Source organism: Pseudochaenichthys georgianus, chromosome 8 (assembly GCF_902827115.2).
Source record: "Pseudochaenichthys georgianus chromosome 8, fPseGeo1.2, whole genome shotgun sequence".
In the NCBI taxonomy this organism is placed as follows: domain Eukaryota; kingdom Metazoa; phylum Chordata; class Actinopteri; order Perciformes; family Channichthyidae; genus Pseudochaenichthys; species Pseudochaenichthys georgianus.
The window spans coordinates 26,962,035-26,984,261 of NC_047510.2; the positions used below are offsets into that span (position 1 = coordinate 26,962,035).

The following is a 22,227-nucleotide window of genomic DNA, read 5'->3' on the forward strand; positions in this document are numbered from 1 at the left end:
GTGTCATGAATTGAGTTTACACAAATATTTTAATATATTATCCGTTTTTGTTCTTATATCTTCCATGTCCTGCTGCCCTATTACACTAGATGAATGCAGCATTGTATTACTACCCTAGTCAAGTTGGGCACACCCCTTTTATTTGGATTTTAGTCCACCTTAAATTTGATATGAATATATTTTTATGATATAAATGCAGTTGTTTTCCAATAGGGTCCATGTCATTAGACCCAATGACTCCGAATCAATGCAGTTTGTGTTATGACTTTTAACCTCCTATGGCATTTTCTGTTTCTCTGTATTAAAATAGTCTATAGGGATTATTATTATTGTGCAGAAATCAAAACGTAAGACTGTAGATGCGCACTGTTACCACAGGAGGGCGCTGAACACTAATTCTAGTAAAGGTAGACCATTTCGGTGAATTCTTTCAAAATAAAAGCTCTATATATAAAATAGATATATAGCAGTAATTGCGGAGCTGTATTGGAATGCAATAAATGATGCTGAAGTTCGCAAAGATTTAAAATGTTTTGATAAAACAGATTCAATAGGTGCTGCTCATATGAAAATGAATTCCTTTGTGATGTGAATCTAATATATCTGAGGAGTTGAGAAGAACCATCTGAGAGAGAAAAAAGTTTGCCTGAAAAGCCACGCCCAATAAGGGCTACTCCTGTTTATGATTGGACTGATTTGCCAGATATGGGCGGGGCTAACAGCTAACACTCCATGTGATTGGACCGTCGCGACGTCTGTCTCACTACCGTCCGTTCATTGGTTGTTTGATGACGGGGATTAACGTGAAAATGCTCTGCTTCTTTCAATGAGCCACAATGGAGACCAAATAGGAACTCGCACGGACTCAAGCTTTTAATGTATTCATTATATGAAGTTAGATTGTGCTAATAGCGTCATCAATCTGTGTTTCATATACTGACACGTAACTGTATTGAAGAAAAACAAGTTGTGGAAAGATCCTGCAGTGTGTCTACAAGTGTCTTTGAATAAGGAAATCGTTTCAGGCTAACGTTATGTAGCAAGCTAATCTCATTTATCCATTTTACTCGTTATTTTATCTATCTTTTCACTGGCTGTGATAAACTCAATTTAAGGTAAGTACGATGAAAGACTTCTACCAATATCGATTCAGTAACTATGTACTTAACATAAAGAAATAACGTCGGGGAGGGTAATCTTAAATCTGGGTCAGTGTCTTCGCCATGTCAGTGTGGGGAGGAAGAGGCTGTGATTTGTTCATCTTCACCAGGATCTCCCCCTTGATACTTGTTTAATAGCATTATTTGATGTTTTCCAGGCATGACTGAGTACAAACTTGTGGTGGTCGGGGCAGGAGGTGTGGGGAAAAGCGCTCTCACCATCCAGCTCATCCAGAACCACTTCGTAGATGAATATGATCCGACCATTGAGGTGAGGTGCTGCCCATCAGACACAGTGACATGGAGTGGAAGAGGTGGTAGAAGTACTGGCATCTTGTACTTTAGTTAAAGTACCAGAGTGTAGGAATACTGTGTGTTACTCAAGTAAAAGTAGAAAAGTATTAGCATTAGAATAGACTGAAAGTACTAATTATGCAGATTGGCCCATTTCAGAATCATATATATCATGTCATTTACTTTGTACACTGTAGGGGAGCTTGTGAATGTTACCCCAGGTGTTTACTAAAAGTTTTGATTATATTTCACATCACTAATCTAAATCTGCAATGTATTTAAATACATAAAAAATAGTAGAGTAACAATTTACCTTTGAATTATAGTGGAGTAAACACATTTAAAAAAAGTACAGTACTTGAGTTAATATACTTAATTACTTAACACCACTGTATAATAATAGCCTATATCTAATCTATGAGTTTACCACGGAACTCATTAATGGGAGTTTTTCCTGAACTAATGTGGCTTTAAAGCTGTATAAACACCCACTGCAAAACCACATCTGTCCTGTTACCGGACGTCAACTAATACACAGGAAGATATGATGTTACCCACCCTTGTGCCTTAAGTGGTTCATCCTTCCCTTACATGTGCCTTTTACAATATTTAATATATACAGATTTAAGCAGGACAACCTATGTAGTGTTTTCTTATAGGCCTATATTAGTAAACATTGTAATATCTAAAATCAATCTGGCCAATTATGACCAAGGTATGTTTGTGTCTTATTTAAATCTCAGCTGGGCACTTTAATAGAAAGAATAAATACATTTAAATAGCAAAGCAATACTCCAGTACAAGTCAAGACTGCCATTAAACACCTTGCAAAATTATAAGCAACAGGGTATACTTAAAAAAATTAAAGTATTAATCTTGCAGCTGTATGAGTTATATTAGTGTTTGTGCTCTATTGACAACCATTTACTGGAAGTCCCTGAGGCTCCCACTGAAATGAGCTAACGGCTTTGCGCTCTCTGACGCTGCTGATGGACAGATCGGTTGATCCCATTTAGAGCATTTATTAAGAAGAGGTTGCAGGGTAGTTCAAATTGGAGATTGTAATTGCTTTCGAGCTATATCTGCTTTCTTCCTGTAGTTTAAACTTGATGTGTTTTTAAAATAGTGTGTGTATTTAGCTTAAACACTTTTATGCTACTGACAAAGCCAGGGCTCTGTCAGGAAAGATATTTAGTCATTTCAATGTGATCTACCTGGTTAAATAAAGGTCTAATATTTAAATAATGTCACTCAAGTATTATTATTATTACCGAGTCATAAACATGGAAGACACATTTTAATGCTATTGCTAGTCAACAGCTTATTGTAACGGCTTCACATGCTGCTGGGTAGTTTGTTGTGTTTTCTTAACCATCTGTTTGAGTATGAACAATACAAGTAATGTGCAAAGTAAACAGTAACAATAGATATTAAAAAAACAGTTGAGTATAAGGCGACTGTGTAAAGGGGCACCGTGGTATTCATAAGGCCATGCTGTCACAAATATGCTGCCCCATCAGAGGGGCTGAAGGCTCCAAAAGTTGAACTAAAGCTCACCGAAGCAGCTCTCCTGTCAGCCCTTGTTAGTATAAAATAATTTCCAATGACATATATAAATCAACACTGCTAACTTTATCACGTTATCTCATATTCTTCCCACACTGATGCCTAGAAATCCACACAAGTTGGTTGTAAGTCTCCCGAGTTAAACACGTTTTCGCCACTTCTTTACAAAACGTTCCATTCAACAAGTTGCAGCATGACGCAGCGGTGACTGTCATGGGAATGAACCATGATGCAATCCATTGTCAGATTTCTTGGCATGCTCCTTTTCTTGCCGCCTGCATGATCATGTCGACGCTGTGTTTCAGGACTCGTACAGAAAGCAGGTGGTGATCGATGGAGAGACTTGTCTGCTGGACATCCTGGACACTGCGGGTCAGGAGGAGTACAGCGCCATGAGGGACCAGTACATGAGGACAGGAGAGGGCTTCCTCTGTGTGTTCGCCCTCAACAACATCAAGTCCTTCGAGGACGTTCACCTCTACAGGTACTAGATACTTTGGGCTTTACCCAGTGCATATCGCCATACTGTAGATAGCTGAACAAAGGAGCTGAAACAACACTGTGAGAGAAGGACTGTTAGTGCATTCCATTTCAATGGTGTCTGTTTGACTTGGCACAATTAGTGTTTTAGATGCGCCTAGCATACTTTCAGATGTGAGTAGTGTGCTACTTCAGACAGTCTAGCAGTGCAAAGGCAACTTCCTGATGAGCAGGAACTGTAATTATCTGTGCCGCATATCTGCTGAATATGGTGAGTTCAATGGGTCAAATGCACACTACAATCTTGTTTGCAAATTCATGAACTGATCCAAATATATAAAGCAACACTTTACTGCAACTAATGTTATTTTAATAAGCGATTAACCTGCAGATTATTTTCTAGATTTATCGTTTGGTCTGTCAAATGATACATTTTAAAGACAATTTAAAATTTAAAAAAAAGAAATAAGTCCATCTAAGTGTTTCAAAACCAAGGTTATGTATTTGAATAGCTTGTTTTCTCAGTCCAAAGTCCCAAAGATATCCAATTCAATATAGTGTCGGTGGGGTCTTAAAAAGTATTGAAAGTTGATAAATCAATTTAGCGAAAATGAAGGCTATTAAAAAGTATTAAAGGGCATTTTCCAAGGTATTACATTTTGTAGCTTGTTTTCAATAAGTATATAAATGGTCCAAAGAGGTTGTGTTCTACAGTGTGCCTGAATGTAATCACTGCGTAGGTGTGTCGTGTGATTCTGTGAAGTTTATTGATGGCATCCTGTTGGATGTGACGTCATCTGAACAGGACATTGCACGCTCACTGCTTGATAGCGCCAAGGTCCGTTTACGCCGGTTGTTAAACAACATCGTTATGGGGAAATGCAAGTTTGCGTCCAAATGATTGGAAGATAAGGAGGAAGGACAATCAATACTGTGAATGTGAGGTAAAGTGTGTCGCCAATGTAAGCGGTTAGAACTCAAAGTGGCGATGAGGTCTTAAAATGTATGGAAAGGGTCTTCAGGTAAAAGGTATTAAATCTGACTTCAGGATTCCTGCATATACCCTGAGTGTTTATATAAAAAAAGCAGGACATTTCCATATAAAGATAGCATTGCTGGCATGAAAAGTTACCTCAACAATTAATGAATTATCAGAATAGTTGCGGGTTATTTTTCTGTCGATCGATTTAAAAACACAGCCCTACAATACTGATGAAAATATGAGTTGTTGCAGAGATAAAAGTCGTCTCTTAGATGCTTTTTGTGTGTGCCTCCTCCTCCTCCTCCTCCTCCTCCTCCTCAGAGAGCAGATCAACAGGGTGAAGGACAGCGACAGTGTCCCCATGGTGCTGGTGGGGAATAAGAGCGACCTGGGAACCCGCACAGTGGAGTCCCGGCAGGCGCAGGAACTCGCACGAAGCTACGGAGTCCCGTTCGTCGAGACCTCCGCCAAAACCAGACAGGTACGTAGGGTGTATGAACGGTTAATGTGTTTAAAATATTGTGTGTATATTGTGTGTATTTAGCTTAAACACTTTGATGCTAATGACGAAGCCTGGGCTCTGTCATGAAATATATGTTGTCATTTCAATGTGACCTACCTGGTTAAATAAGGGTCTAATATTTAAATAATGTAGATTACTCAAGAATTATTATTATTACCGAGTCATAAACATGGAACACACATTTTAATGTTATTGCTAATCAAAGCTTATTTGAACAGCTCCATATACTGCTGGGTATTTTGATGTGTTTTCTTAACCATCTGTTTGTGTTTGAACAATACCATCATTGTGGAAAGACGCTCATTTGCAGTCTGCAATGATGCGTGCAAGAGGTTCTGTAGGAACGCTGTCCATAACCAAAGGACCAAATCCTTACACATTACAGTTTTTGAGACAGATATTTCTTTGTCTCTGTTTTGCAGGGTGTGGAGGAAGCTTTCTATTCACTAGTACGTGAAATTAGAAAGTACAAGGAGACCAACCGCAGCAACAAGAAGAGCAAGAAGAGCACGCAGAGACGTTGCACTATACTATAGCAAAACACACACTCACACACACAGTAGCACATCCTTTATCGCACTTGTTTCATGCTTGCCCTAACACACTGCACCTCCTCTGTCACGTTGGATGGAGATGGCATATCTCCAGACAGGAAAGCAGACGTGGCAAAATCCATTTTCACTGCTGGTCTAAGTTTCCATTTACAGTATGGCACCACAACGCTGTAAATTCAGTATTCTTTTTTTTCTTTCAGTTTTGTGAACAAACATCTAGAAACTGCCGTTTTAGTTAAGTTTGTCAGACTTAGTTGGAGTCTGGGATAAAATGATTGATTTGTCTGTAAAGGTATTTCTCTTTGACTTGTGATTTTTGTCCAGCCAGTGATTTTACAGCTCCCGTTGACGACACAGCGGTGCAGAGAGTACTTTGCACATTCAGTCCAAATCTCCAATATTGTTCTAGGACTCTCTGCGTAGGGTGGTTCTTTGATTACTCGGTACACATCTGTTTTTATGGAGTCCTACATGGAACTATATTGACCAGTACAATGTTTACTGTGAAAGGGGTTAGGGTTATTTGCTTCTAGATGATTGGTCAATACTTTGGTAAATGTTTGTTGTCTTCCCCTTCAGGTTTTTAAAAGGTTAGAGCGTCCTCTGCGGCTTCAAACACATCAGCAGTATTTTTGTCTCACCATATATCCAATGAAAATGCTGTATCATGATAGGATCACCACGTTAACAAAGCCTCAAAACTGTGTTCCAGTCTCCGAGGTGCACTTTATTCATTTCTATCTAGGTAAAGTTTACTCAGGAATATGGTGTTTTTTTTATAGGAATAACAGACTGAAAGCTGTGTCAAATGCTTGGTTGAGATGTGTGTGTCCACCATTAGCTTGCTGTTTGTTCCACACTGTATTCCAAAGTACACTTTTAATGCACATTTTGTTATGTCACAGTGTTTCTGGTGGTTTAGGTGTACTACATGCAACGTTTAAACCACACTGGTGAAGAAACGGGTGTTTCCCTCGGCTTCTCTTCAGAGCTCACACACAGAAACAGTCCTGTTAACTAATCATGCTTCATAATAAGTGAACTAAAGGTTGAGGAATATCTGGATAGCACTCTGGTCTGAACACACACGAGACAGGATGGATCTTTAACCCTTTACGTACTGATTTGCCTTAAAGCAGCACAGCAGTACAGTTCACCCAATAATGTGTCAGAGGTGTGTGTGTGTTCCCAGTATCGGGCCTTCAGATCATTCATTTATCATCAAGGATATTAAATAGGGCATTTCAGTTATAGTCGTGTGTGTCCTCTTTGGTATAACTGTCACCTAAATAAAATGGATAGTTAAACTTCTATTTTTGAAGCATTAAAAAAACAGCATTCCCCAATTAAAAAAACGTCTGCATCAACAAACTACTGTCCACTTATTCATTAAGTGTTATGCGCTAACCTCAGTTAGCATCCTGCTAGCTGAAGTCAATTCATCCATGAAGGGTCTCTAGCTATGGTGTTTAACCAGCAGCATTTAAATCTGTAATGAACTCTGCTGTAATTAACAAGTAAATGTCTTCAGCTTTAACGTCTCGTCTGTTTTGTTTATCCAATGTTGATCTTTGCTGGTTAAGATCGAATGTGTGGTCAAAAAAAGAAATGCAGGACACAAGTGTTTACCGCAAACACAAAAGTTCTCACATCCTCTTAAGTAAAAGTACTAATGCCACAGTCTAAACATACACCATTACAAGTAAAAGTCCTGAGTTCAGTAAAAGTATCAAAGGTATGATCAGCTAAATGTACTCAAGTAGAGTGTCAAATACATGTATTGCAGTTAAAGTACAATAATTCCCTCTAAAATGTAGAAGTACGAAGTTGCAGGAAATGGAAACACTCAAGTTAAGTACAAGTAACCCAAAATAAGTGCAATACGTGAGTAAATCTACTTTACATTCCACCACTGCACACTAAGAAGTGTAGTGCTTGGACGCCACGCCCACTTTGTAATTACTGATAATACTTGAAAGATAATGTAATCTTTCAAGAGAAAACTAGTTCCCCACTCAGTTCGTGTTACCAATCAGGGTTTTGGGGATGTGGCTTTTGAGGTAGGACTGGCACAATAACTCTGAGGAAAGCAATTCAGTTCCTCTTTTCATTTCCCGAAAAATTACACTATCACAATTACTCTGACGTCAAGAAAGTTGGGGACTAGTTTCATACAGCTTGAACCCTTCACACAGGAAATACTGCATGTGCATTTAGTCTGGCTCAGCATCCTGTATGTATCGTGTTTGGTCCAATACAAATATTTCAATGATAGTCAAATTATCCTATGAGGAAGAAATAGATTGTCGCTTGATTTTATTTTACAAAAAGGACATTTTATTCATAGTAGAAAACATAGAAATAGTGTAACATATATGCATTTTTACAAGCACTACAGACATTAGAACAATAGATATGAGGTTGCGGTCATCTGGAAGGAGCCTTTCACCATCCGAAGCGATTCACCAGATTGCTCTGGTCATCCAAATCTTTCTGGACCTTCTTCCTCATGTAAAAGATGGGACAATCCCGACTGTGGAGGAGGGACAGGGTTACTGTGTGCTCAGCCATGATTCTGCAGTTAAATATGTGCTGTTTATGTACCTGGTACAGAGCACATCCTCGTGGAGGGAGCCCTGGCACCGCTGGCACTGAGTCCACAGGCGGGAGAAACGCTCCTCCAGAGTGCTCAGGTGGAAGATCTGAAATTGAAACCATAAGCGTTAGAAATGTATTGATAAGATATTAACCCCTTAAAAACAACAATTTGAGTGATGCTTTACTAGAAAAGCAAACTAAAAAGGGTTATTAAATAGAATAAATACTGGCATTTAACATTGAAATAGTCGTTCTGCTTGATCTACCATAATACATGATATTCAATTCCCTTGAAGTCTCTCGGAGGGGAAATATGAATAACATTAGACGACCATTGATCAAAAGCAAAACAAAAAGCAATAAATCAAAGCTTTTATACAAACAAAGACACAACTGGAACCTTCAAATAAACTAAGCCCAGATAGTGAGAAACTGCATCATGGCTATAAAATTGAAAAGAAAAACAGAAATACCTTCTTATTTCTGTACGTAGCACTAAAAATGGTTTGGCTTATTTCAAGCGAATTGACTTTATTGTATTCATGGTAGATTGCGCCTGTGGTTAGTTGCTTTCGATAAAAACATTGGATAAATGAAATGTACATGTTATAACAGTCCTTTGCCCACCTCTTTTTGGTACAGCTCAGACTCCTTCTTCTTACAGAAATCGCACACAGCGGCTGCAAAGACACACGGTAGATGTTACACACAAAGATCTCTGTAAAACCCCTTCGAGTCAAAAGTGGCATCTAACCAAAAAGGGAAACCACTTGTTTTAGGAAAGAAGGAAATAGTAAATCTTCAAAGTCTGAGCACACATACCGTCGCTTTTGAGCACGGCTTTGCAGCCGATGCAGGTGCTCCTCTTCTGAGCGAAGGCCATGAGGCCCCCGATCTTTGAGGTCAACACCGTCTTACAGCGCGTGTGGTCGCCCTCTGAAACACACCAGGAAATCAACTTTCACTTTTAAAGCTTTAAAAACGATACACATGCCAAGTGTCATTTATTTAACTAGCATATCTATAGTACATCTTTAGAAACAGGTTTATTACGAGGTAGGTTAACACATACGAGGAATTTTTTTTTTTTTAGATTTCAAAAAGATAAAAAAAAAAAAGATAGAAAACTATTTAGGAAGTATTTTAAGTGTATTGGCTGGACTGTACAGCATTGACTCTTGCTTTGGTTGTTGTCAAAGTAAATATTAGATTACTGAATCACGTTTTTGATAGGGCTTTAAAATGTGTCGGGTTATTTTCTGAATTAAAATAAGACTATCGTATGTGTGTGATTGTGAATAGAACTGCACCCAATGACCTAAATTGCATCAAAGCTTTTGAGTTAATGGAGGAACTGTTTGAGCACTATCGCAGACTCACTGAGCAAGATGTTCTCGGCCTTGCTCTCTCCCAGGATGGGCTCAAATATTCTCAGCAGGGGTTTGGACAGCTGCTGCTCCAGGTAGTATTGTGTGTCGATGGGAATGTTGTTCTCCAGCACGAAGATCGGGTCCTAAAGAGACATGTGCGGAAAAATTAAATATCACCCAAATGAACATGTATAAAAACATCGGGGAGCAGCCGCACATCTAGCACTTAGAAAAACACAAGAAGAGATCAAGAAGAACAATTCTTACTTATTCCTACTATTTAAAGTAGCAATAATTAGACAAATGAAGGAAGTGGTTAAGGATATGAGGAATTATACAGTCAATATGGAATGGAAAATAATAAATCTAGTTCATATATTTAATGAAAGATTGGAAAAGTGGATGAGGTAACACAAAATATAACTAATGACCCTCCAGTGAGGTGACTGTTCATTTAGAATTAATGATGAATCCGTAATCTGTTAGCTATACGATATTAATAAATGTTCAAACTGGTTTTTTGTCTTTCTTCTTATTCGTTGATTGTTATTTTTCTTATTGTCTTTTACACTGCAATTCCCTTTGTTGTGTACGCCCTGTCATTTCTTAAAATGCAAAAAAACAAATGATGTAGAAAAATAATTAACGATCACTACAGACCTCTGACTTCATGTACGCTGCCACTCCCTTTGTAGCCTTGATGATGACGTACGGCACTCGGTCCCCCAGGTTCGGGGCGCTGCCGGCGTCTCTTTTCCTCATCCTGAGAAACATCAGGACGTTAGAATGAGCATATCCCAGAAAAACATTATGTTATATATTCATTGAAATGAGAGGCTGCGTGTCACACACCTCTCGGCCAGCTCTACGTGCGCCTGTTTGCCGGCGTACTCCTGCGCCGTGCGCGTCAGCTCCTTGGTGATGACCAGCTGGCTGATGTCGATGCGGTTGCACAGCAGGTCTGAGATCACTTCTTTAGCGTGAGCCACGGCACCCTGAGGATCCCTGAAGAGACATCAGTGATTACTTTCATAACAAACAAACATCTAATACTGTTGTTAAGGTTCATTGTCTGTAGAGAAATGTAGACCTTTTTTTTGTATAATAATAATAATAATACATTTGATTTATATAGCACTTTTCCTGGTGCTCAAAGCGCTTAATGCTTAATTAGCTTAGTGTGTCAGGTAGTTGCAGGATCATGAGGATCTGATGGATTGTAAAGTGAATAATGTCTGAAATCACTGGATAACTTCTGCACTGATGTTTCATTAAGAACAGAATGCGTGTGTCTGTGCCATAGACTGTATATATAAAGGTCTGTACCTGTCTATGAGGCATTTCTGCAGACAGGTGTTGATGAGGTTAGCCACCAGAGGGCAGTTGTCTCTGCGGACCGTTTCAATGCCTTTACAGTCCATCTTTTCATGAGTGTCTGCACTTCCGGAGAAATACAGGCCTGCGTAGCGCTTCTTGTTGATCAGCAGGTATGGGTAGTACACCTGTGGACGGGACAAAACACATCTCTAATGAGGGGGACGCTCAAACTCTTCTATGGTCCAAATCATGGCTTTTACGTTTTGTTCTGAAGCACGTGGGCCAGAAGGGCCCATTCAAGACACAGATGTTAAACTGACTGAGACAAATGCTTTGATAAGTGGACAGAAATGTTACCTTCTCAAACTCCAGTTTGATGGGAGGTGTGAAATGAGTCGACACCCACTCTGCCGCCTCCCTCCCGATGTTCATGGCCTCCTGCACCGTGGCAACTCCGAGCTTAACCATGACGGAGTCTGTGTCCCCATAAATAACCTTTAAAACATTTAAACAACGCATACACAAAGAGGGTCCATTAAAAAGCTTCAGGTAGGAGGTTCCAAAGCCTTCATACATTAAAGGTAGGGGTGTAACGGTATCCGTATTCGTCCCGTACCGTCACGGTTCGGACGTCACGTTTCGGACGTCACGGTTCGGCACATGCAGTCACACGACGAATATGCCTCTTTTTTTTTACGAGTGGGAAAAAAGTCTGTCCTTCAGGGCAGTATCCACTACACTATATATAATCCAGGGGGCGGTATTGCGGCTAAAAGCTGTTTGCCAGCCGCCCTTAAACAACAAATGAAGAACAAGAAGAAAACACAACTAAATACAAGAAGAAGAAAAGTTAGTATGGCGATTTCAGATAACACACAGGAGCTAGAACCCACCTGCTTCTTTTAAATCAGCTGTGTGGGAACATTTCGGGTTCCCTGTGGACTACAATAACGATGAAGTGTGCGAGTGGTGGATCCGACGAGGACGGTGTGTCGGCGTTGTTCGATAGCGGTGCGGTATGCTAATGATAACACACGCCAAACATGCTAAATCATATCAGAAGGGATCACCCAGATTTGCCACTCACTGGAGCCGGCAAAAGACAACAGCTGTTCAACAGCTGATCCCCGCTGTTTTTAAGAAGCCAAGAGACATGAAAGCAGTGAGACCAAAATAAATAACGGAAGCTTTTGGCTTATTATTTATGATGTAATATTTTCAAGACATCCTTTTTAGTTTTACAGCTTGATGAAACCTTTTTGTTTGACATCAGCCATTATAGATAATATGGCCATCTGAGTGTGTGGTGCTGTGTATGGTTTGTTTTTAACTGTTTAATATAGTTAATTATTCAAAATGTCAGAGTTCCTTAATTTTAAACTGAAACTTGCACTACTGTTCAAAAATAAATAACAACAAACCTGGAATTATGCATTTGGGACTTCTTTTTGCTTTATCTTGTTGTACCGAACCCGTACCGAACTGTGACCCCCAAACCGAGGTACGTACCGAACCGCGACTTCTGTGAACTGTTACACCCCTAATTAAAAGGTGTTAACTACAAGTAAGGAACAAAAAAATATAGGTTATCGGGAGCAGTTCCTCACCTTGGCATCACCTTGGTAACCATTGGAAATGGTGTACTTGGACTCCACTAGCTGTTTGGTTTGCTCGATCATCTGTCTTCCAAACCCTGTGACGCTCTAAATGAGAAAAAGACGATGAGACAATTTAAATAATAAATCACCAAATGATCAGTGGGGTTGAAACCAGAGGCCATCAGCAATGAAGGAAAAGCATCATCATGTCTTTCAATGCCAGGGACAAAATTGCCGTAAAGCTTTTTATCTCATAACAGCTCATGTAGAAACAGCTCTCTGTGGGGGTGTAACCAAGACAACCCTCCACAGAACAGCAACAAAAACAGACCGTTGTGGCTGATTGTTACACATTTGTTCTGGTGCTTCTATCTACACACACATCTTTGCTCGACATCTCTGACGTTTACCCTCCCAGCTCTGACTTTAGCATGAAGTTAAAAACAGCTGTGTTTGAGCCAGAATTGTAAACATTTGGTATTTTTAGAAACAGCATTTTGTGGGTTAAGGTAAATGTTTAAGCTAAGGAGAGGTTAAAGTTGATTAATGTATTGAAATAAGTAATCCATATAAGTAGGCCTATGCCTAATAGTATTACATTGAATCCATTCAAAACTGCAAGCTGCCATAATGAAACCAAATGTATTGAAATCCCACCGTTTGGTTTCCAATAATTGTATCAAAAGGAGAACAAAGTACTTTAACACCGACATGAGACCCAGAGTAAAGTGCCCACCTGGGAGATCTCCAGGCAGGGCAGCTTGCCGATCTGAGCCCCCGTGAAGCCGTACACGGAGTTTGCACTGATTTTGAGAGCCAGCTGCCGGCCGTCCAGCACCTGCCTCTTGAAGGGGTCCGTCTCATTCTTTAGCTCCGTTTTGGCCCTGTGGACAAAGTGGGAGAGAATGAGCAGGAAGCCATGTCTGCAAAATTATCTTTTTTTCTGTTGTGACTAAAATATATAATAAGTATTTTATAAATGATTCCTGTGTTTTGTTCAGGTACACCCATCTTTAGGCCCTAAATACATTCATAGTGGATCTAATCAACAGAGCTGTAAAACTGTTTAACAGAGACAGTCTAATAGGGTTCTTGAAAATAACCATTCAGTATGAAAAAAGCATTTAATAGCTGACTGACAAACTTAAGAATTCTTAGTTCCCTTAAACCAAATCCACTAATTAGTCAACTACTTGAGGAAGACGGGCCCCCTACACATTTTGTTATTTTTCCAGAGACACTACAAGGGTTACCAGCAAGTAAGATTAGATTAGCCGTCTACAGAGTCGCAAGCCGTTAGCTTTAGTTCAGGTTGGTTTAATCGAGTGATTTATTTGACATACTTCTTCCTGGCAGCCAGCAGGTTCTCCAGGATCTCAGGCAGGAGTCCTTTCCTCACAGAGCTTTTCACAAACATGTCCCCAGTGGGAGTCTTGATGAAGTTCTCTGGAGCGAGGCTGAAGAAACACAACCGGTTCAGATGTTAGCTCATAGAGGTTGATATCATACACTTAACATTGTTAAATGTAATGTGTTCAATTGTTAATTACGAAAGAATGAATCACCGAAGTTTAAATTAATAAAAAATCTGAAGATGGAAGTCATGTTCGTAGAGAAGTGATGTTAACAAAAGTGTAAACTATTAACTAAAATAAGCCTACAGGCTGGTTAAATGTATACAGCAGGAAAGTGGCATAAATTCGACATTTTGCGATCCACATTTTAGCTGCAAGACGACGAAGTTTAGAGAAACAAAATCTATTCAGAGCCTTTTAAACGTTTACAATCCAGAAGGGTTCATTTTAAATGTTTGCAGTTTGACACAGATCAAAAACGAATTCTCTTTTGGATTTGAAACACACTGAAGCAAAATAACTTCTGACCTCAGTTGTTCCCCTGAGCCTTTCTGCAGCAGGGTGGTGTAGCACAGATTGTGAGCCATCATGATGGACGGATACAGGGAGGAGAAATCCAGCGTAGCAATGGGGATGCTGTAATACCTACGCAGAGAAAGAGAGGTATGAGAGAGGCTTCACTGAGAGCATACACTCACTCTAACAGCAGATGTACATACCCTTTCTCCGGCTCAATGACAGTCGCTCCAGTGTAGTCTTCTCCTACTTCTGTCTTCACAACAGGCATGACCAGGTCCTGCTTCATGGCCTAAACACACAGACACAGTTGTCATACTTAAATCTGTACATATACATACAGTAACACTCCCATGTGTTTGCCTCGGTTACCTGTCGCAGCAGCTGAGAGACGACCTTGATCTGCTGCCCTCTGGAGAGCAGGTAGGTGAGAGGAACGCCCGTCACTCTGGCCATCTCCATGTAGTTAATCACACACATCAGCTTCTGCAGCAGGCGCAGCGGGAGGTAGGCGTCTTTCAGGCAGTAGACGGCTAGACGGCGACGAGTCTGCTCGTTGCCATTCTGTGGTGGAGGAAAACAAAAAGGAGGGACGTTCACTTTGAATCTTTTCATGATGGCAATCTCTCTTCCAGATGCAACAAGTGTCACCAGTTTGTGCTTTACCTGCAGATCAGTGATGATGGAGTGCTGCACATCCTCTTTCTGTTCTTGTAGGAAGTGGAAACTCACAGCGTTCAGTGTGTAGGAGCGCAGTTTATAATCCCTGAGAAGAACCTGAGACAATAATACTATCAGACTGTGTGTTCAATCAAAGCGGTCTTACTCAACTGCGTGTAACTTAAATATTGTTAAAGTTGCTGTTGAAGCTGACCTGCAGCAGATCAAACTGAACTCGGCCCTCCATGTTAATGATCTTGTTCTCTCTGCGGCCCATCTGCTTGCTCTGGAAGTTTAAGTCTCGCATGACTGACTTGATGCCTCGCACCCGGCCGAGGTAGGGAAAGAAATTCACCTGAACACCAAAAACATGTTTGAGTAAGTTAAAAGACAAAACAGCAATGTCTTACACAAATATGACCATTAATACATTCTTCTGGAGGTACTTTAGTGCATTACTGTTAATCTGGTGATTTTAGGCCTTGTATTGCATGTAAGTATTTCACAAAATGTGGCACCTTTAAAGTAGCTGCTCTGTTGATCAAGTAGGGAAAGTCAAAGTTCTGGATGTTGTATCCGGTGATGATGTCTGGGTCCACTGTCCTCAAAAACTCGGCCCAGCTCTGCTCACAGAAACACAATGACATAACAAATTATCAACAACACACGTCTAATAGTTGTGTTTCTCAGGCCTTACTGAATCGAGTGTGCGTACCTGCAGTAGCTGTTTCTCCTGTGTGAAGCACAAAATCTGAGAGCCCACGATGCTGGCACAGGACTGGAGCGTGAACACGGTGCGGATGAAGGGCTCCGACTCACCCTGACGCTGCACCATAGAGGCTATCTGAATCACAGGGTCTTTGTCTGCCTCTGGGAAGATTCCTGGGAAGACCAATGTTTACATCAGAATCAAACTCTGCATTTTCTTTTCATCGAGTATGTAAGCAAGGTCAAGTATATCTGATCTCGTGGCCAAGAATATGTAATGGGTTTTAGTATGCATGCTGTTGAGAGTGCAATAGAGAACGAAACCCACCTTTTCTTCCTGCACACTCGATGTCGAAGCTGAGCACCCTGAGCGGAGCGATCCTCTGCCAGTCTCCCTCTGTAGGGTGACTTATCAGATCTGTCCATCCCACATCCACCTCGTACTGACACAGGCTCTCCTAAAGGAAGATGATGAACATTGTAAAAGCCTGACAGAACAGTTTTTTATGAAGCACTCAAAGTCTATCAACAGATCAATCTGTGTTATGCAACAAGTTCAAATGTGCACTTGGACCTACCTTGCCTGGGTACCTAGAATCTGTTCCCCCCACGAGCTTCTCTTCACGCACTCTGAACTTGCTTTTGGGAAGTTCAATCCAGCAGCATCCCACCACGTCACAGTCCACCATAAACCTAACGAAGAGAGACTCATTAGGCTTAAAATAACAGCTATAGTTGCTTTAATACAGATGTTTTGATAAAAAGAACTTTAGCAGCAACACGTTATCATATCATCTTTACCATAATACCCAAAGACACACACACACACACCTTATCTCAAAATCGATGTTGGCCTCATAGGATTGGTAGCACTGGATGGGGAAAGGTCCGTACTTGAAGCCCTGCTCCAGCAGCCTCTTAGCTGGGGCGATGAGACGTGGCATCGCCATGGTAATCCGCAAAAAATCCAAAATGCGTTTCCCATGGTAACCGTACATGCCTGCAAGTGTAAGTTGGGAAAGTTAAATAATTTGTAACTAGGATAAGAAATCCTGTTTCATATTGATCAGATTAAAGAACAGACTTGTGAGTGTTAAAGATTCCTTCACACACTTCACTTGTACTCACTCTCTTTGCGGGTGATGTCCACAGCCAACACTGTGACGGATATGTTGTCCTTATTGGAACGCATGTCCTTCAGGACAACAGAGTTCAACTCTCTTTTAAATTCACCCAGGAAGTCCGATTTGAACCCTTTTCAGAAGGAAGCAGAAAGAGGAAACATTGTAAGACTTAATCAAATTGATCAATTATATTAGGCTAAAAAACTGGAATCATTCAGAAAAAGTGCTTGCCAAAAAGATAGAAATGTCTTCTACTGAGAGAATGTTTAATGGTAATATACTGAAAGCTATTGTACTGCGCAGATGTGTAGTATTTGAATATTCAAAGATGATATGTATTGACAAAGTAATGGCAAGTACTCACCAGCTGGTGCAGGAACATAGAAGTAAGGCGCAAAACCGTGGACATGGCAGCACACACTGTTGCCACTGTCTGTCACCCCAAACATTCGAATGATCGGGACTTTTCCCTGAGACTGGCCGGGCATGCCTGCCACCGTCGCTCCTGCAAAGTGGAAACAAAAAAGAAGGACATTTGTCTTACATACAGCGACCGTATTTAAGCAGGTGATCCGTTTCTACACTCATCAAGTCATTTAGTTCCAAACAACAAAGAAAAAACGATGACTGGGTTATTGTTAATAATTACCTAAATAATAGTCGAGATCAATCTGCTGAAACACCAAACTTTCTGATGACGGGTCCAGGGAAGCGGCAATAGGCCGCCGCCAACGAGGGTTCAGGTCTGCTGAGAAGAGGTCACCTGAAAAACAAGGTGGATAGAAAAGTTCAAACCAGTGCATTATTCCAAAAAGTATAGCCAACAACTGTTGAAATATTTGAGAAAATCAAATCAACACAGTAAAAGTCATTTGAATTTCCTGTAACAAGTTTAACTAAATCCACAGTCTGTTATTGTTAGAACACAGTTGCATTATACACAATGCAAAGCTATGAAGCCATTAGCTAAACCTGCGTATACTTGAGAACTAAGCAAGCTTAATTTACTCAAGACATCACTGTATTAGTCATTTGGCCATTCAGACCTGGATCTAGCAGCCACACAAATCACTTACCTAAAATAAAAATCACACTGTAAAATAACATTATTATTATTATTATTATTATTATTATTCGACAGATAGCTAGGTTCTGTAGAAAAGTATTGTGTAGGCGCCCCAGTTTAAGATATATACCACACTTAGGACTACAGTTTAAATACAGTTTGACATGTCATTTACATAACTCAATAATCTCTTCCTTAACCAGGAAACCATTGTACTTCTGGCACCTATGACAGTGCTTTTCTGTCCAACACTTACCTACGGGAATAACATCATGCCCTGCTTTCCCCTCCATCTCCTCTGACTCCATCTCTGCTTCTTCAAACATGGACAACTCCTCTTCAAACTGCGATGGACTGTCCTCCCATTCACCAGCAGGTTTCCCCCGTTTGGCCTGGGACGCACCGCCAAATTTAGAGCCACCATTGCGTCTTTTAGAATCCATGCCTGCAAGAAACATTGGAGGGAAAAGACAAGTTATACGGATGATTACAGAGAAAGCAATAGCTTGACTTGGTTAAGCAGGCACCTATGATAGCAGAGCAATACACCCTGAATGAGAGTAGTTATATTAGTGAGTGTAATCAGAATCTGAATATCAAAGTCCTCCTGTACTACCTTAAGAGAGTATTACCACCTGCAATGCAAAACATTATGATAGATTACAACTGAATTGACTTGGGTTAACATTCCTTATACTGCTATGGAACATTTGGTATGCAGTGCCAGTGCATATAGTCTGAAATAAAAAAAATATGGGTTTGCATGGACAGTCAATAAAAAGGTGACAAAAGTAAAGTGCTGTCAGTGATAAAACATGTAGTGGTTTCCAAAATTGTAATCACAGTGTGTTTCTCAAAGGACCTGATGAAGTGAACATTAATACTAAAAAGAAACGGGCAACATGAACAGAAAAAGAGGAGACAACATTTGCTAAAGTAAAGTAATTAAAGACAAAGTAAACAAAAGATACGTTGTTGTTAATTTCATAAACAGGGGGAGGAGGAATGTAACCATCTGGATGTCAGGTGGTTGCACAAACAAATGAGACAACCATGCACACTGCACAGTATGTATTGTAGCCCATTAGCCGTGTAACTAACATGCTGTAATCCTTGTAACTGCACACTACACACTATCCAGTAGGCATCATGTACATTAGTGTAAGCTGCATTGTGTGTTCTCAAGCAATGCCATTTCAGTTAAGTCCACTCGGTTAAAGTTGATAACTTATGCACGTGTTACATATGTACTATTAAATTCAACAGCTCCCTGCCAGATTTCATATATGTTAACCTCAGTGTTACAGCAGTATAGTTTATGCAAGTTCGTTTTCGGAGAGACTACAGGCTGTTTTCTTTTGTTATGAGCTATAAGCAAGCTAGCAAGCTCCAAAGTAACCAAAACAGACCATCGCGCCAAAGCTAATCTTCCTCAAACGCAGCACAGATCTAACTGTTTACACTGACTAACTAACAACAGCGGGTACGTTTCTAATAAAGTTATAAATACCTATCAAAGTTACTCCTTCACAACAGCCCCCGACTGACAACAACTCCCGCCACTATCCTTCAATTTGTGAACTTTCACCGATGAACGCGGGGAAAACTTGTTTCGAGGACCAACAGCAAAAGGAGTAGACAATGACGTCACCGAAAAGGCGGAAACTCTGAGGACAAGGAAGTAAAACCCTGGTGGTAAAACACGGAGCGACTGTACCATGGATGTATGACTGTACCCCTACCCTGCCAATGAAAAAGACCTGTGTTCCCGGCAAATTTACGTCAAAGCGTACGCAAGGTGAGGGAGGGGAAACTGCCCCCCCCCCCCGGTTTATATTGCATTTGTATACAAAGCATTACGTCTTATCATGAATCTCCACTTGTGGCCTGTACTACGAAGCAGGATGGGGTTAACTCAGAGTTTTCGATCCTAAAAGACGCTAATTCACTTCTTACCGGTGTATATTATCTCCATGGTAACTTCCAGTATCAGTCAAAAGACATTTATTTGTAGATTAATACCGACGACATCCAAACTATGAAAGAACACATGGAATTATCTAGTAAACAAAAAAGTGTTAACAAATGCCTCATGAAGCTGATTGAGAGAAGCCAAGTGTGTGCAAAGCTGCCATCAAGGCAAAATGGGGCTAATTTGAAAAATCAAAAATATAAATAATATTCAGATTTTTTGTTTATTATTAATTTTAATTTGTTTACTAGATCCTTCCAAATGTGTTCTTTTATAGTTTTGATGTCTTCAGTATTAATCTACAATGTATACATGTATTAAAATAAATAAAAACCTTCTAATGAGAAGGTTTGTCCAAACTTTTGACTGGCGCTGTACATATCTGCTATTCTTTGTTTCACTTTATCTGCACTATCTGCTGTTGTAATCATGAACATTTCCCCGTTGCGGGACAAATAAAGGATTTCTGAACTCACAGAAAACAAAAATCAATGGAATCATATTTTCAAGTTAAGAATATATAAGAGGCTTTCGAAGGCTAACCTATCCTATTATTTAGTTTCAGGGTATTCACTTTAAACTCTCTTTAGGATGGAATATCCTAGATTAAGATTTAGTGAATGAAAATGCATACATATCGATGCCCTCTAGATGTCAGTGACCAGACATTACAATATTTTCATTTAAACCAGTACACTCATCACTGTTTGTCTGTACATTTCCCTCAAAGTTGTTGGGGTTTTCTGTCACCCTATCCAGACACACATCATGTGTGCGAACTATACCACGGTCTCCAGGGGAGCCGGGATTATTATTATTTTTTGCGGGGGGGGGGGGTGGGTAAATGCTGATCCGTGCATTAATAGCAACAGCACAGACATAGGCCTATTATAAAGAGAAAATCTGTTGCACGCAGGGTGGTGACACAGGTCTACATTTACATGAAACGTCCCGATGGATCATGTTCATGTCAACAGATTTCCCGAGCATGTATGGGCTACGCAAACTTCAGTCAACTTGATAATAAATAATCCACGGACCACCAATGTAACGTTTGACTGTTTAATGAAATCAATTTAAAATGACTCAAAAACAGGCTACATTGTTTCACATGGGCTATAGCCTATTATGGCTGTAGCCTACACAGAGCCGAACACACGCGATAAGAGCAGCCAGCGGCACCAACCATGAACAATATTAATATTAATAACACAGCTATAGCACAACACAACCCTCTCACTGCCTGGAGAGACGCGACGCCACACACACTACACAACGGCTCGTCTTCTTGTGTCTCTCAGCCCCCAAGTTAACGTTAGCTGTCAAGTTAGCACTAGCACTGACCTTAGCTCCCTCCTCTCTCGGTTCTGTTGTAGCAGCAGTACGATATGCTACCACCAGCTACATTCGGTTGGTCTTCTTGATCAGGTTGTTTGGCCGTCTTTTTAAAGAAATTGCCCAAGGTACGTTGTTTTTTTCTTTTCGACATGTCAGCAGCAGCAACAATGCCTGGTAAACATGCAGCGCTAACTAAACGAGCTTGTGAGTGGGTAGTGGGTGGAGCTGCGGGCAGCGTGCAAGCAGGCGACACTTTTTTCATGAATCATAAACTCTAAATATAATTTTATTTCACTTATTTTACACCTTTGAAAAAAAAAACATGCCCAAAATGGAATTTATTTGGTCATCATATCAGTATTTTAGAGAGCTCCTGTTCTGCTCCTGCTCATGTCACCACTAGGGGAGCTATAGCCCCCCCTGCTCCCCTCCAGTTCGCACCCTGCACACATGTAGGCCTACATACAAAGGAAGAAATCAGAGGTCAGAGGTCACCGCAGACCAACAGATGATAATGCTTTGCTCAGTACACCTCAGCTGTGCAAGTCTTTACAAAACTCAAGAGTCATAAATCACAGGCCCACTCTATTATGACTAATATACCTGTGGGCCAGCCTATAAATGGTGAAGGTGTTGGACCAGGGGTGTCCAAACTTTTTTCATTGAGGGCCACATACAGTAAAATGCAGTTTGGAGGGGGGGGGGGGGGGGTACTGCATTCTACAGATGGTCAGTCCGCCCCTGAAAAATGTGTATGCACACGTTATTATTAATAATAGTAATCAGGGCCGTCCCTGACCAACTTGGAGAACTGCGCACAAGCCGAGCTCATAAACCGAGGCCTCCTGCTTGAGGCCCCCTGCGTAATGTGAGGCCCCATGCAGCCTGCATGATCGCCCTGTAGGGAGGGACGGCCCTGATAGTAATATACAAATAACACAGTGTTTCCCATACATCGACATACAAACCCCACAGACCCTCAACTCCAGTGTGTCTCACTCATTAAGGCGAGACACGGCAGGCGACCCCCACTTTGGGAACCCCTG

The 22,227-nt window shown here is 40.6% G+C and overlaps 2 protein-coding genes across 3 annotated transcripts; one reads left to right on the top strand and one right to left on the bottom strand.

The window, feature by feature from the left end:
- The first annotated feature begins 818 nt into the window (after positions 1 to 818).
- Positions 819 to 7,096, top strand: LOC117450798 (GTPase KRas). Its single transcript, XM_034088774.1, has 5 exons — positions 819 to 1,115; positions 1,319 to 1,431; positions 3,326 to 3,504; positions 4,804 to 4,963; positions 5,428 to 7,096. Exons 2-5 carry the CDS (start codon positions 1,321 to 1,323, stop codon positions 5,539 to 5,541), a joined length of 564 nt encoding a protein of 187 aa, XP_033944665.1. The 5' UTR covers positions 819 to 1,115; positions 1,319 to 1,320; the 3' UTR covers positions 5,542 to 7,096.
- Positions 7,097 to 7,870: 774 nt separating this feature from the next.
- Positions 7,871 to 21,364, bottom strand: pold1 (polymerase (DNA directed), delta 1, catalytic subunit). Of its 2 annotated transcripts, none has more exons than XM_071204201.1 (27): positions 21,188 to 21,364; positions 18,128 to 18,316; positions 17,455 to 17,568; positions 17,170 to 17,310; positions 16,810 to 16,935; positions 16,513 to 16,681; positions 16,260 to 16,374; positions 16,010 to 16,139; positions 15,689 to 15,855; positions 15,492 to 15,596; positions 15,188 to 15,328; positions 14,980 to 15,090; positions 14,686 to 14,877; positions 14,517 to 14,605; positions 14,326 to 14,442; positions 13,786 to 13,899; positions 13,179 to 13,326; positions 12,452 to 12,547; positions 11,202 to 11,339; positions 10,854 to 11,029; positions 10,380 to 10,532; positions 10,188 to 10,290; positions 9,538 to 9,670; positions 8,980 to 9,093; positions 8,785 to 8,837; positions 8,164 to 8,261; positions 7,871 to 8,092 (listed from the first exon to the last, which is right to left on the bottom strand). In XM_071204201.1, exons 2-27 carry the CDS (start codon positions 18,312 to 18,314, stop codon positions 8,005 to 8,007), a joined length of 3,318 nt encoding a protein of 1,105 aa, XP_071060302.1. In that variant the 5' UTR covers positions 18,315 to 18,316; positions 21,188 to 21,364; the 3' UTR covers positions 7,871 to 8,004. The 2 variants fall into 2 exon arrangements, with proteins under 2 accessions (XP_071060302.1, XP_033946048.1); XM_034090157.2 differs by lacking the exon at positions 21,188 to 21,364 and adding an exon at positions 19,382 to 19,491.
- Between the last annotated feature and the right edge of the window lie 863 nt (positions 21,365 to 22,227).

Excerpts from the sequence above, each read along its gene's own strand:
- LOC117450798 (XM_034088774.1), top strand. The coding sequence starts at position 1,321 with ATGACTGAGTACAAACTTGTGGTGGTCGGGGCAGGAGGTGTGGGGAAA. Across the intron at positions 1,432-3,325 it reads AATATGATCCGACCATTGAG|GACTCGTACAGAAAGCAGGT; the intron begins GTGAGGTGCTGC and ends GCTGTGTTTCAG. Across the intron at positions 3,505-4,803 it reads GAGGACGTTCACCTCTACAG|AGAGCAGATCAACAGGGTGA; the intron begins GTACTAGATACT and ends CCTCCTCCTCAG.
- pold1 (XM_071204201.1), bottom strand. The coding sequence starts at position 18,314 with ATGGATTCTAAAAGACGCAATGGTGGCTCTAAATTTGGCGGTGCGTCC. Across the intron at positions 17,569-18,127 it reads GCATGATGTTATTCCCGTAG|GTGACCTCTTCTCAGCAGAC; the intron begins GTAAGTGTTGGA and ends CTTGTTTTTCAG. Across the intron at positions 10,291-10,379 it reads CACGTAGAGCTGGCCGAGAG|GATGAGGAAAAGAGACGCCG; the intron begins GTGTGTGACACG and ends GATGTTTCTCAG.